Genomic DNA, 12,254 nt, shown 5'->3' with positions numbered 1-12,254 from the left:
GCATAATTAGGCTCAACAGAAACAATTAAGAGACACCGGTAACAAGGAGAAATGTTAATTTACATCTGAGCACAGCCTGAAAAGCCCAAGTGTTATTTTTCTGTTCTTATTTATAAATCACGGTAGTTACGCCTTTCCGTGACAGGAATCGGGGTTTTGAAGTGATGCAGAAAAGAGGATAGAGAAACCAGTTTAAAATAGAAAAGGTAAAGTGGAAATAGACAGCAATATGCAAATAAAACCCGTAGGGAAGTCCCTCTTTATGTTCTGGGAATGGTGCAGCCATACAGGTGCAACCACAGTACTATTTGCAGTTTTTGGCAAAGATCCTTACCTCTTGACTGTAAGCTCGCCTCTTTATTTCTGGAGAACTGTCAGGTGAGGAAATATTCTAAACAAGAAGAAATTGCAAGTCAGTTTCTTTTTTAGCCTGGAGAAACACAAACCATCCCCTTGTATCAGGAGAACAAATACTGATTTACACTAGAATGCATACACACATTCCCTGAACACACTGAAATTCATTATAAATCTCACCTCAAAGTGCATGGTATTTCCATGTATACATGGAGTTACAGGAGTAACTGGCGAATATATGGGTTTGTAACCATTTCTACAAGCTTCATCTTCTGTTTTCCCCCTAGGAGGAGTAGCAAACAAGGATGTCTCGGAGGCAGTGATGTCGGCATGAGTTGGTGTGGCATACGGAGAGGGAGTAGGCGTGGAGGTTTCTGAGAACGCAGACTCCAACAGCTGATACAGCCTTCGTTTTTTTAGTGGCGTGGTTAGATCTGTGTGTTAAAATTAGAAAACAGATAGCAGAGATCTAGATACATAAAGCACTTAAACAACTGTGATTTCTGTAACAAAATTAAGAACTGCACCAAAAAAAAAAATAGTAAGATTCCAAAAATCTCTTAAGGGCAGGCTTCCTGAAGAACCAACTCTTTAACAGCCTTACAGACATAGCAGTAACTGAAATTTTTGTGCTAGGATGATGGGAAGAATTCCTTGAGTTTCCATAAAAGAGAAAGTCAACCTTTATGCATTTTTAGGACTGTTCAGCTAAGAAGTGGGAATTCCAAGTTCAGGAGCATACACGGAATCATTTGATACACTCCACATCGTTGCAGAAGTGTGTTTAGTTTTTAGCATGTTCCTATTCTGTATTATGCGTAAAAGATTACACAGCTTTTCCTCTGCGTGCAACACAGGCCCACTGAATTTAACAGGAATTCTGAATATAGAACAGCATGTAAAATAAGTGTTAGTCTTTTGCTGACTGTAAACACTATGAGATTATGGTGGTTACTTATCTAGTAATATTACTTATACATTAATGGGGGAAAAAATCCCAACCACTATGCAGCTAAGCATTTGTTTCAAACCACATATGAGGAAACAGTGCAAATATACCTGGAATTTTCACTAACTCAACACTTTGAAAACCACAGTCCTCCACATTTAACTACTATGACCCAGCTCTTAAGTACTGTTATCAGTAAAAGCCTCTTCACCTGTTAAGGAACAGCTGTCATTCAGTAATAAAGGACTTTTATTTTCACCATTGATGGCTGGACTTCTAGATCTCTCTTGTGATGGTGAATTAAATCTACCAATCATTGTGGAATTTTCTTCTTCCAAAGCCTGCTTCAACCAACGCTGTAATAAAACAAATTCAGATCAGTGATGTAACAGTTTAATGAGACATTTCAAAACACGTTACAGGTGACAGAATTGGTTTGGCCAACCAGCTTTTTTCTGCCTGAATTCATGCTAGCAAATAAAGACTTCTACTTAATATGGGATGGGAAACCATACCGAAGGGAAGCATTACCTTCTTACAAGAGCCAGTAATGTTTTCCACAGGTTCTTTTTTCCTCCTCTTTTCTGAAAGGAATGGTGAAGTAAAACGAATATAGTGCTTTGGAGTTGAATATACATGTGGACTGTAAGTGAGACCTGGTAAAGAGTTCAGTTGAGTAGCCAGAACTTCAGGGTCGGTAGTTATGCGCAGAGGCCTTTCTGATACGCTGTCTGTAGGCTTCCCTGTTTTATCACTCTTTTCACTTAACCATTCACTGACCAAGTGCTGAACAGAGAGAGAAAAAAAAATTGTTTTGTGAGTGTGTTTATTAGTGGTTTTTAGAAATTTCTTAGGCTAATTATTCACTTAGTCAATGGTTACACAAACCAGAAAACAGTTAGTTTCCAGGCTGCAAGTTCAAGAATACCCAGGGTAAGAATGAGTAAAATTTTAGCAAGATAATGGGGACAACAGAAGAAATCCATACAGATTTGCTCTACCTACGGAAGTTTTGGGGATTTTGAGTTTTATTATTTTTTTTTAATTAACATTTAGTTATTTCGTATTTAATTCTCACTGAACATACTATACAAATGCCCAGATCAACTGTACTTATGACGTGAATTTAATAACAGAATTCCAAGACAAATTTTAAACTCGTGCTTGAGCACCTAAGCTGAAGCAAAATAGCATAACATTAACAGAAAAAAAGTACATTCCTCATCAGGTTTCCCTATCATTAAAGACTGGGCTTCAGTCAACATCATGCACACACCTTGAACATTCTTCACTTTTGTAGCTATACTGAATTACAACACGTTTCCTAAGTACACCTGTCAAAAAAGGGTATTCTTTCCTTACTACTTCAGTGTTTTAGAAAAAATGTGCCAGGGGATTTTAGTTCCTATTAACAGACTAACTTCCTAAATTTTACAATGGTTCAACAAAGTTAAGGATGCACAGAAACAGCACATTAAACATTATTATATTAAGGCTTTAACACAGATTATCATAATACATTTAAGTTGCTCATCTTTTACAAACTTATTTATATTTAACTAATTTTTAAAACAGGACTTTCTCTTCACTTAGGGTACAGTGCTATGAGACATTTCACAGACATTTAGCCTTAATACTATGAAACAGCAAAAGTGTAGTAAGATTCAGACTTCTCAGATACCTTCCTTTTTTACTATGCAATATGAGAAGAAGTAAACAGACTCTAGCCTCCCCTCTGACAAGAATTTAATAGTGATGCATTAAGAAAAGTTAGAGGATGACTCAGGTACCTTAAAACAAAACAAAACACCACCACACACACAAAACCCTACAAAATCCCATAAAAGTATGTTTGGTAGTTTAAGACAAAACCATCAGAAAATTGTCATCATTCAACAAGAAGTTTCAGCTTACAACTTCCCCCCCCTTTCCCTCCACCAAATAAAATCTGCAGAACTTGTAAAGCATGCTGAAAAAAGTAACTTTTTAATGCAGTCTATAGAATTTTAAAGCAGAAAGTTTTACTGTTTTTTTCACATTTGCAGGTTTAAGTTTTTTTCCCCACTGTCTTTAAATATTGTGTATATCCTTCAAGATAGTATTTAATGGTAGCAGACAGACTTTCTAAAGCATATGATAAATAAAGTAAGCAAAAGCACATCTGTTTTGTTTGCCTTTTAAATTGTCTTGCTTATGTATATTATTCTAGTCCATTTAGAAAGTACTTCCCTTGGAAAACATTTGTTCCAAAATTGTTCTGAAAGATCTATTTTGGAAGTCTCTCAAAATCCAAAGTAACTTCTACCAAAAGCTGTTACACATAATTGTTAAGATCTCTTAATTTACCACCAGTGAGCGGCTATGTGATTTTCAAACACGAGTCAACTTTTTTTTTTAATCTATAGTTGCAAATTTATTTAGCAGTCTATACTTCTTTACATCTATGCTGAAGTCCATCTCCCCATCCCTTAAGAGACATACCTTCTTTGTTTTAGGATACTTAGTAGGGCATTTATTAAGTGCTGGAACTTCTGTTTCAGTAACCATTTCTGTAACAACAGTTTCTGTTTCAGGCTCAGCTACCAGTGCAGCATTCTCAGTTTCATTATGTTGTGAAGTTACTTCCACATCAGGAGAAGACGGCTGGATATCTGAACACATGCTGACAGTTCTGTGTCGTCTACGTTGCTGTCCAATGTGAGTTCTACTGCGTGAGAAGCTTTTTCTCTGTTTAGCTCTGTTCACTTTGGCTGGGGTAGGCTTGGTGGCAGTTTCTTCTTTTGCTGGTTCCTGGTACAAAATAAAATTCTAGTAAACAGATCCCACACGCATAAAGCTATGCACCTTTCTTAAAACAAGATGTCAGTTCCCCTTCTTTTACAGGTCCAAAAAGCCCCTCTCTCATTTTTGTTAGAACTAAAATACTTCAGAGATAATATCTCTATCCTTCAAGACAAAACACAAGATTTCCTGTATTTTCCTCTCAAGCACCTGATGTATCATTGGCAGAATATTCACGCACACCAGTCACTGGTCAGATCAGTAGAGATTTGTGTAAGAATTGCCAAATACCATGTTCATTCACCCATAAGCTAGAAATTAGCTGCTTACATCATGATGTCTTTCAGTTCAATGTCCTTTTTGCAATTTATAGTTTACTAAGTGTCACAAAAGGTATTTAACAGCATGCTGACATATATCACACAGGGAAACAACCTGAACTGAGAATCTGTAGAGTATTTGCAATGTAAGAAGCATACTAGGATCCAGCAACAGAGTAAAAAAATTTTTATGAAACATTAAGTATCATCTACAAGAATTCCAAACAAACTACACCTTAATAACTCCTTTCCTTTAAAAAAAAATATAGGATTATAATCTGTTCCTGAATAGCCCGCTGCAAAAGTAATTTGAAGGTGCCTAAGGAAAGCCATCTCCTAGGGTTCAAGTCAGCACTGGTAAACATCTCTCTCTCATCCTGAATTTCAAATAGAGACTAAATCATACAGCTGGTGTGCGTGCACATTTGAGTAAACTAATGTAACTAAGTCTTCATAAATGATTTCTATACGTATTTTCTTAAAAAAAAATCAGGAGCCAATATAATGTCAGAACTATTTGGTCAGATATGTTACATAAATCTCAAAGTACAGCTCAACATCTAAACTGATAAAATATGCCATGTTAAAATCCAGCTTTAAAACTTCCAGACAACTACCTGAATAAATTCAGCATCATTGAGAATCTGTGCTTCCTTGCATTCTGATTTAACCTCAGTTTTTGCTGTGCTGATTCTTTCCAAAGCCTGTTCTCTTCTTTTTTCTCTTTTTTCTAGTCTGGCAAAAGCTTGCAGGATAGCTTCCATTTTCCGTTCTTCTCTTGTCTGATGGATTTAATAATAATCATGATCAAGTTTCAGTCATAATCTTTCACATATGTAAATAAATACTTTTTTTTAACTTTTTTTTTTAAGTACTTCAGAACACATTCAGTGTATGTTGACATGCAGATCAATTTCAGCAAAAGCTCAGAGGAAAAGGAGATGTTACAATGACTGGTATCATTACAGACTTCTGAAGAAAGGCTTGCATTCATACCACCCCTGACAAACAGGACGAGAGTCCTGCTTTGGATTCAGGAATACGCTAAAAATATAGTAAACCACTAGCCTAAGAGCATAAAAAGAACACGTAGCTCTGAGCTACTTACTTGCATATATAGTATTTAAAATCAATGAAACACTAGTGACCAGAAAGATATGAAACGCTAATACATGTATGAAACAACAGAAAGCTCCACTACCCTCTGACCACATTTTCCAAGTGTCATGAACTATATCAAAACATACAATCAACATCCAAGAATCATTATAAGATAACACTAGGTCACACAGAGAAGCTGTACTTTTTGTCTATCTGTAATTCAGGTCCTAGTGCTACACAGACATCTTGATCCACAAAGAAATCTGCTTAAGACAATACAGAAAAGGCAGAATTTGGGGTTTCTATTACTTTTTTTTTTTTTTTAATAAAGGCCTGTAGCCCAACAGTGCATTGGTAGCAACAATGTGTTTATAGCAAAGAAAGAAGAACACCCACAAGTATATTGCTCATATGAGTGAGTGAAAAAATTATATTTTGTTTTGTCACTGAACCTGCCCCTGTTTGCTTGGTAAACGTAAGGCAAACTTGCAGTAATTTGCAGTCCTCATACTGGAGCTGGAGTAATCATGACACCTCTAATCACTACAGCAGCTCTGCTGCCCCTAAGTTGCACAGAGAGCTCCACTTCAGTAAGACTAAAATGTAAAGTGTCAAAAAAAAAAAATAGTAGTATGACGAGACACTGTTTTGTATTAAAATATACATTTTTAGTAGATTTTGCTTTCTGATGTCTAATACACAAGTCTCATCAATTTTACTGCGGACAAGAGTTGTAGGAAATACTGACCAAAAGGAACGTATAGCCCCACGCCCCCTCCCTTTTTTTTTTTTAAGGTCAAAACTGCAAACAGCTTTGATGCCACCTTGAACTCCACTTACCAGAAGTTCTATAAGCAATGACAATAAAACTAAAGTTCCAAATACTGGTATTTCATTATGCAACTTAACCAAGATTTTACCTACTAATTTCAAGACTCTCACATTCTGAATGCCCCACAATCAAAGCATCTTTTTAAATGCCGGATTTAAAAAAAAATGTTTACCAACCTCTGAAAACTAGGATTTCTGAGGCTTTGTAAGTTGGAACACAAAAAAATAATTAGGTAAAAAACCTGACTCCCAATACCATCTATAAAATGGCCATTAAAAACAACATGCAATACTGAAGAGCGAAGAAAAAAAACTCTAGATGATTTCTATGATGCCTCTTTTGAAGACAACAGAACATTATATACATTTGAAGATACAAGCAGTTTGTCAGAAAGCAATGATCAAGCTAGATGAAATGCTCTCAGATAGCAAGTCTTGCATTTTAAGTTGAGATTCATCTAAGGATCTGACTTCATATATACCTAGATGCTACAAGCCTACAAAAAGGCAGCAATTAGCAAGGGAAGAGCAGGTGTCACTAAGCGTTAGCGATGGCTTTAGGCAGCTACTTGCTTCCCAACTTACCATCTTCCTTTTCCTTTCTGCAATCTGCTCCTCTGATTCCATTTCTACTTCATTGCTAATAGGAGTTTTTTCTTCTATATCATCAATAAAATCTGGCTCCTGAAAGATGGAAATGACCGCTTTACAGAAGCTCTACTACACTTGCAAACTAGGGAAAACTAAAAGCTACATGGAAGTAAGAACCCTCAGGTCACTACATCAAAAGTAACCAAGCCAACAGATCAAGACAAAAACCTAAAAAAACCTTATTATCCTCTTGTATCTTTGTATGAACTTGTAAATACAATCATGTGGCTAAATACTTCCTATTCTGAACTTCAATACAATACATTTTTCTTTAGTATACTAATATTCTTGACATTTTGGAGTCCCCCACACACTCCCCAACCCACCAAAAAAAAGAGTCCAAATGAAAATCTAGCCATTTTATAACCAGTTAAAGAATTACTTTTACATTATATACCCATTTAAAATCCCACATTTATTTTAGTGAAATAGAATGAATGTCAAAGGATATCTCAACAGTTAAACAAGTTCTTCTCAGCTCAAAAGTATATTCTGTTAAAGTCACACTTTCCATTTAAACTCTCACTACAGAATCAAATGACAGCACCATACCAAGAGGAAACACAAACTGTTTTGAAAAAAAAAAACCCACACCCCAATCAAACACAAACGTGGAACAGTAGCTTTGAAGAGTTAAGAGTTTACTAGTCCCACATCCAATTTCCCTTTTGTATAAAGGATCAAAGTTTTGGTTTAACATTTGTCCTAAAAATACATTTACGTTTCCCCATGCACTCACATTACCTCAGCATTATATATTTCACCCCAGGAAAAAAGCTATTAATTGAATGGCTTATTAACTGAATGTGTTTATTCACACATTTTAACAGCTTTAATCTTCTCACAATTTCTACTGTTTTAAGTTAAATTTTATAAGCACTGTTTATTATGTTAAAGCTCGGCAGAAAGTTCCAAATGGCAGTTATCAGTTGTTAAAAACAAAATACACAAAAAAATCACTTAAGGCAAAAAATTTTAAATGTTGCCTCCGAAGATCATAATTTCTAAGTTACATGCCATGCCTTATGGACTTCCAAGCATTTTTAAGCTATTAAGCTTAAGAACAATATGATCATCTTACGAAAACCAGGGGTAGATATACTAATTTTGACCTTATTTCCTTTACTCCCAAGTGATGTTACAAGACAAAGAACTTAGACATGGCTCCTTCCCAAAATAACTCCTTTCTCTCTGCCCCTAAATCATCATCAAAACCCATCATATTAAAAAAAAAAAAAAATCACCACCACCTTCTCCTCCCAAAAGAAAGAAAAGGTAGTTACTAAGGTAACCATCTTCTCACATTAAATATTTAATAGCTGCTCTGCAAAATTAAGTTGATAATTAATCTCAAAGATCTCTCCCACTAGTTCTTTCAAACTGACACATTAAAAGAAAGACAACTTTAAAATTGACTACTGTGGTATATTACCAGGCAGCTTTACCATCCTATTCACCTATTATCCAGTATTTAGCCCCAAAACACACTTTCCTCCTCTTAAACTCCCCAAATTATATTTCATCTTCTACACAGAGCTGCAGCCAACACTAGATATTCTGGGCTACTTATTGTGTGTTTAAAATGCTATGCTTCTGAGTAACATAAGCAACTAAAAAAGACACTTCAGAATGGACTTGGAGTTCCTGAAAGTGCAACATCAGAGATCCACAAGGAAATTAGAGGAAAAATGTATAGTTAAGACTGGTATGGGAATCAACTTATCTTCAAATACAATCAAGTGTTAAGGAAAACTGAGAACAGTACAAAAACTTCTAAAGAGCTTATCCATTATCACCCCCTTTGCAATGACTTGTTAAAATTCCTGTAGTAGCTGCAAAAGGATAGTATATGTATTTAAAAGCTTTTCTTTCCAATCATCTTCATGTCAATACCTGATTATTAGAAATGGACAGCCTGAGGGGAGAGAGTTTCCTCTGTTTATTATCTGCAATTTTCATTTTGGTGGCTGCTCCTTCACAGTCCAATGTGATGTTCTGGTTTTGAGTCTCCTTTTCTCTTGAACCATCTTTCTCTTTTTTTCCCTTTTTCCTTCTGGTTTCATATCCAGTATTGATGTTTTCTGTAGGTTCGGAACGTCTAAGAACTGGACATTCAGGATTTTCTTTGAGGCAAGCACAATCCACTTTGTATTTACTAAAAGTAATTAAATGCAAGAAGGCGTATTTTGATTAGGCCGTACAACAACGAGACTTTTCAACACTAAATCACGCAAGCTGATACATTTCACATTAAACATCTGCTGTGATGCAAACCAACCATTTAAAAGCAGTTGACTCAAGTTTCCACCAAGACATACAATATTGCTATAATTCAAAAATCTCATCTACTGGTGAAGAGAATTTGTGGCTGTTTGCCACATGGAATTATTTTAAATTCAAGGTTAGTAGTTGGCTTAAAAGACAGAAGACATCCAAAATCTGAGCATATCCTGTGTGAAAATATAAGCACCACACTGAAGAAAATAACAAACAAGTGGAAGATGGAGTTATTGCTTTATGCAAAGACAGCAGACACTTTATAAAACAAGCACACTGGAGAGAACTCAGAGTCACTTTGTCCAATTCTAAATTCCACTTGGGTATGTAGGAACTGTTATTCAAACACATCGAACATACACAGGCTGTCAGCTGCAGGTACTAAACACAACTACTACATGATTTTAACAGGATAAATAGCAAAACGTAAGAAATGTTACGAACCAGTCAATTCCTCAGCTTGTCTTCATTAGAGGGATGTAGTATGTCTACAACGCTTAACAGTGCAAGGCACCATGGGCTGGTCTGGACCCAAGTCAGTTAATGCAGGTAAAGTTAATATTCCATGAACCTAATTGGCTCAGACCAGAAGTGGTGAAAGCACATCTGCACAGCACTGCACCCAAGCTGACTTACAAGCAGACGACAGAACAGTACCTCAGGGCAGAGAAATGTCAAACAGCTGCACTGCTTCTGGACTCAACCAGGTGCACATACAGAAACAGGCTCTTCAGTGCTTCAGTTTCCAAGGTTAGTACTAGCCTAGGTGTTCCTGCACTAAGCACCTACACCCTAGAACATTTCCTACTAGCCAAGAGAAATCATTACTAGATTATCTCACTCAAAAGCCTGTTTTGCCATCAGATTTCAAAGATGTGCTTGAATAACCATTCCTACATACATGAGTGGAAATTAACTGATTATTTTACCATTTAAAAACAATGCTTCCAGGTAAAGGCAAAAGCTTACTAGAGCTTTCCCCAATTCAAAGTAGCAGCAGTTATATACAGGAAAACATAAAATATTTAGAGAATCTAAGGCACTAAGCATTCATTGTATTTGAACATTATTAATTGCATATTAAACAAACATGATTTACAACTAAATTCCACAGACACTGTCCTCCTGAAGTTGCACTACAGAGGCACTCTGAAATAGAGCATTACCAAATAGTTCTATATTTTCTTCCCTCTACTCTCCCCACACTACAGAATACCTATATACACAAATTTTCATAGTATATCTTTATTCATATTCATCTAAGTTTGTATCTTTTCCACATAAATTATAAATAATTGTAACATTGCTGAAATTAGCAACTGATACTCAGTAATAAGAATATAGAAGAAACCCTGCCAACACACACACTGTTCATTGTAAATACAATGCTCAAGGAGCCCTGTTTTATTAAAGCATACAAGAAAGCAAATGTCAGAAAAACTATATAAAAACACAACCACTCTGAATCAGAACATAACTTAATCAGCATTAGACGCATTTTAGAACAGCATGTTCAAATACCTACCAATTTCCATAATCGAAATCAAATGCTATAGTAATTTCTGCTCCCTTTGGAATGTTATGGATGGAATAAATATAAAGATGAATTGTTCCATCTTCAATTACATGCCTCACCTGCATTCAAGAGAATATTATTATATTATCACTTTTTTTTTTTTTCTTTTCTTCCTCCCAGTGTCCGTCCCCCCGCCCCAAAAGGTACTTGTATGGAAGTTGATTAATTGTAGAGATTGCTCAAATTAACAGTCGGGAAGCTCAAGGAGAAGGGGATTTCTAAGTAAACAAAATCTAGCTGAACTTTATGTATATGCTTACCTCCGCATTTGGCGTACAGGAACGCCTGATGAATCGAGCTTCATTTCCAAAAGTCCTTGCATCAACACACATTTCTAGCCCATGGAATTTGGAATAAAACAAAACAAATGGATATGGCCTGAAAAAGATACAAGAAAACCAGAGTTTTATAATTTTTAAAGATGCTAAATATCACTAATTCTTTGCATTAGTTAGCTTTATAACATGATGTTTGGCATGATACGCTGAACTTGTAGGTTAATCTCAGAGCAACACATTTGTATTGAAGTTTAACGATTCTAACTGGTACATTCTCCGAATGTATTCTTAGAATACCTAATGTTTGAGTTACAGCCCTGAATGTAAAGGGAGGAATAGTAACAGGGCAAGCACTAGACATGGAATACACAAGGTTAAGATTCTTAATCTTTCCTTATGGCAAGTCCTATAATGAAGATCTGGTAGAAATTTAGGTGCCTCATAGAATCATCTAAAAAACCAGAATGAAATAACACCTCCACATCCCTGCCTAACACCTGCAGTATCACTAGCACCCAACCCTCCTAAGGAAAGGGGGCATCTAAATACTTTTGCCAAGACACGCTTTAAGTTCTGCTGTTACAAGTGCCAGGGAACCCTTCAATCTTTACTGAGCAAAAGCTTTGTGTTCTCTCCTCTCCAACAGGCCTTTTGCAATTTTCCAAGTAGATGTGTCCACGCAGTTAACGCCACTATTGAAAATGATCCACAGCATAAAGGAAGCAGTCACATATTGCTCAGTAACTTAACCAACTAGACAACCCTGGCACTAAAATGGCCCCAAGTTGACCTGTGTCCAATTCAGTTCTTGGTCTGATAGGTTTAAAACTTATTTCTCTCACAAAGAAAGATCATGTCTTTGCCATTACTTTCTGAATTATTTTAGAATGGTAAAACCTGCTAATCTCTGGTTTAAGGTGCACAACTACCCATCTGAGAATGCAGAATCCTGTAACCAGGGGAGAAAGAGAAAAAAGTAACTTCTGAACAGATCTGTAAGGATATCCAGAAGAAAATGGGGAGACCAGATTCCAGCTGCAATTATTTTTAATCAGACAACAGTAAAATGCAAGACACTTCCACTAACTGAGACCCACTTGTACTTGAGGCAGGAGTTTGGCAAAACAGCATTT

The 12,254-nt window shown here is 36.1% G+C and overlaps 1 protein-coding gene across 12 annotated transcripts in view; it reads right to left on the bottom strand.

Annotated features, from left to right (window-relative positions):
- KMT2E (lysine methyltransferase 2E (inactive)) overlaps positions 1-12,254 on the bottom strand; it is a 62,963-nt gene that overhangs the window by 10,291 nt on the left and 40,418 nt on the right. For all 12 annotated transcript variants that reach the window (XM_080345420.1, XM_080345415.1, XM_080345418.1 and 9 more), the window contains 10 exons: positions 11,104-11,221; positions 10,793-10,902; positions 8,884-9,145; positions 6,925-7,023; positions 5,025-5,189; positions 3,788-4,096; positions 1,838-2,092; positions 1,518-1,662; positions 538-791; positions 335-391 (listed from right to left, as the gene is read on the bottom strand). In XM_080345420.1, coding sequence (XP_080201546.1) covers positions 335-391; positions 538-791; positions 1,518-1,662; positions 1,838-2,092; positions 3,788-4,096; positions 5,025-5,189; positions 6,925-7,023; positions 8,884-9,145; positions 10,793-10,902; positions 11,104-11,221 — 1,774 coding nt within the window. The remainder of the gene's footprint in view (positions 1-334; positions 392-537; positions 792-1,517; positions 1,663-1,837; positions 2,093-3,787; positions 4,097-5,024; positions 5,190-6,924; positions 7,024-8,883; positions 9,146-10,792; positions 10,903-11,103; positions 11,222-12,254) is intronic.

This window comes from Nesoenas mayeri, assembly GCF_963082525.1.
Source record: "Nesoenas mayeri genome assembly, chromosome: 1".
Classification (NCBI taxonomy): Eukaryota; Metazoa; Chordata; class Aves; order Columbiformes; family Columbidae; genus Nesoenas; species Nesoenas mayeri.
Note: the sequence above shows the minus strand (reverse complement) of the source record. Positions and strands in the feature narration are given on the sequence as shown.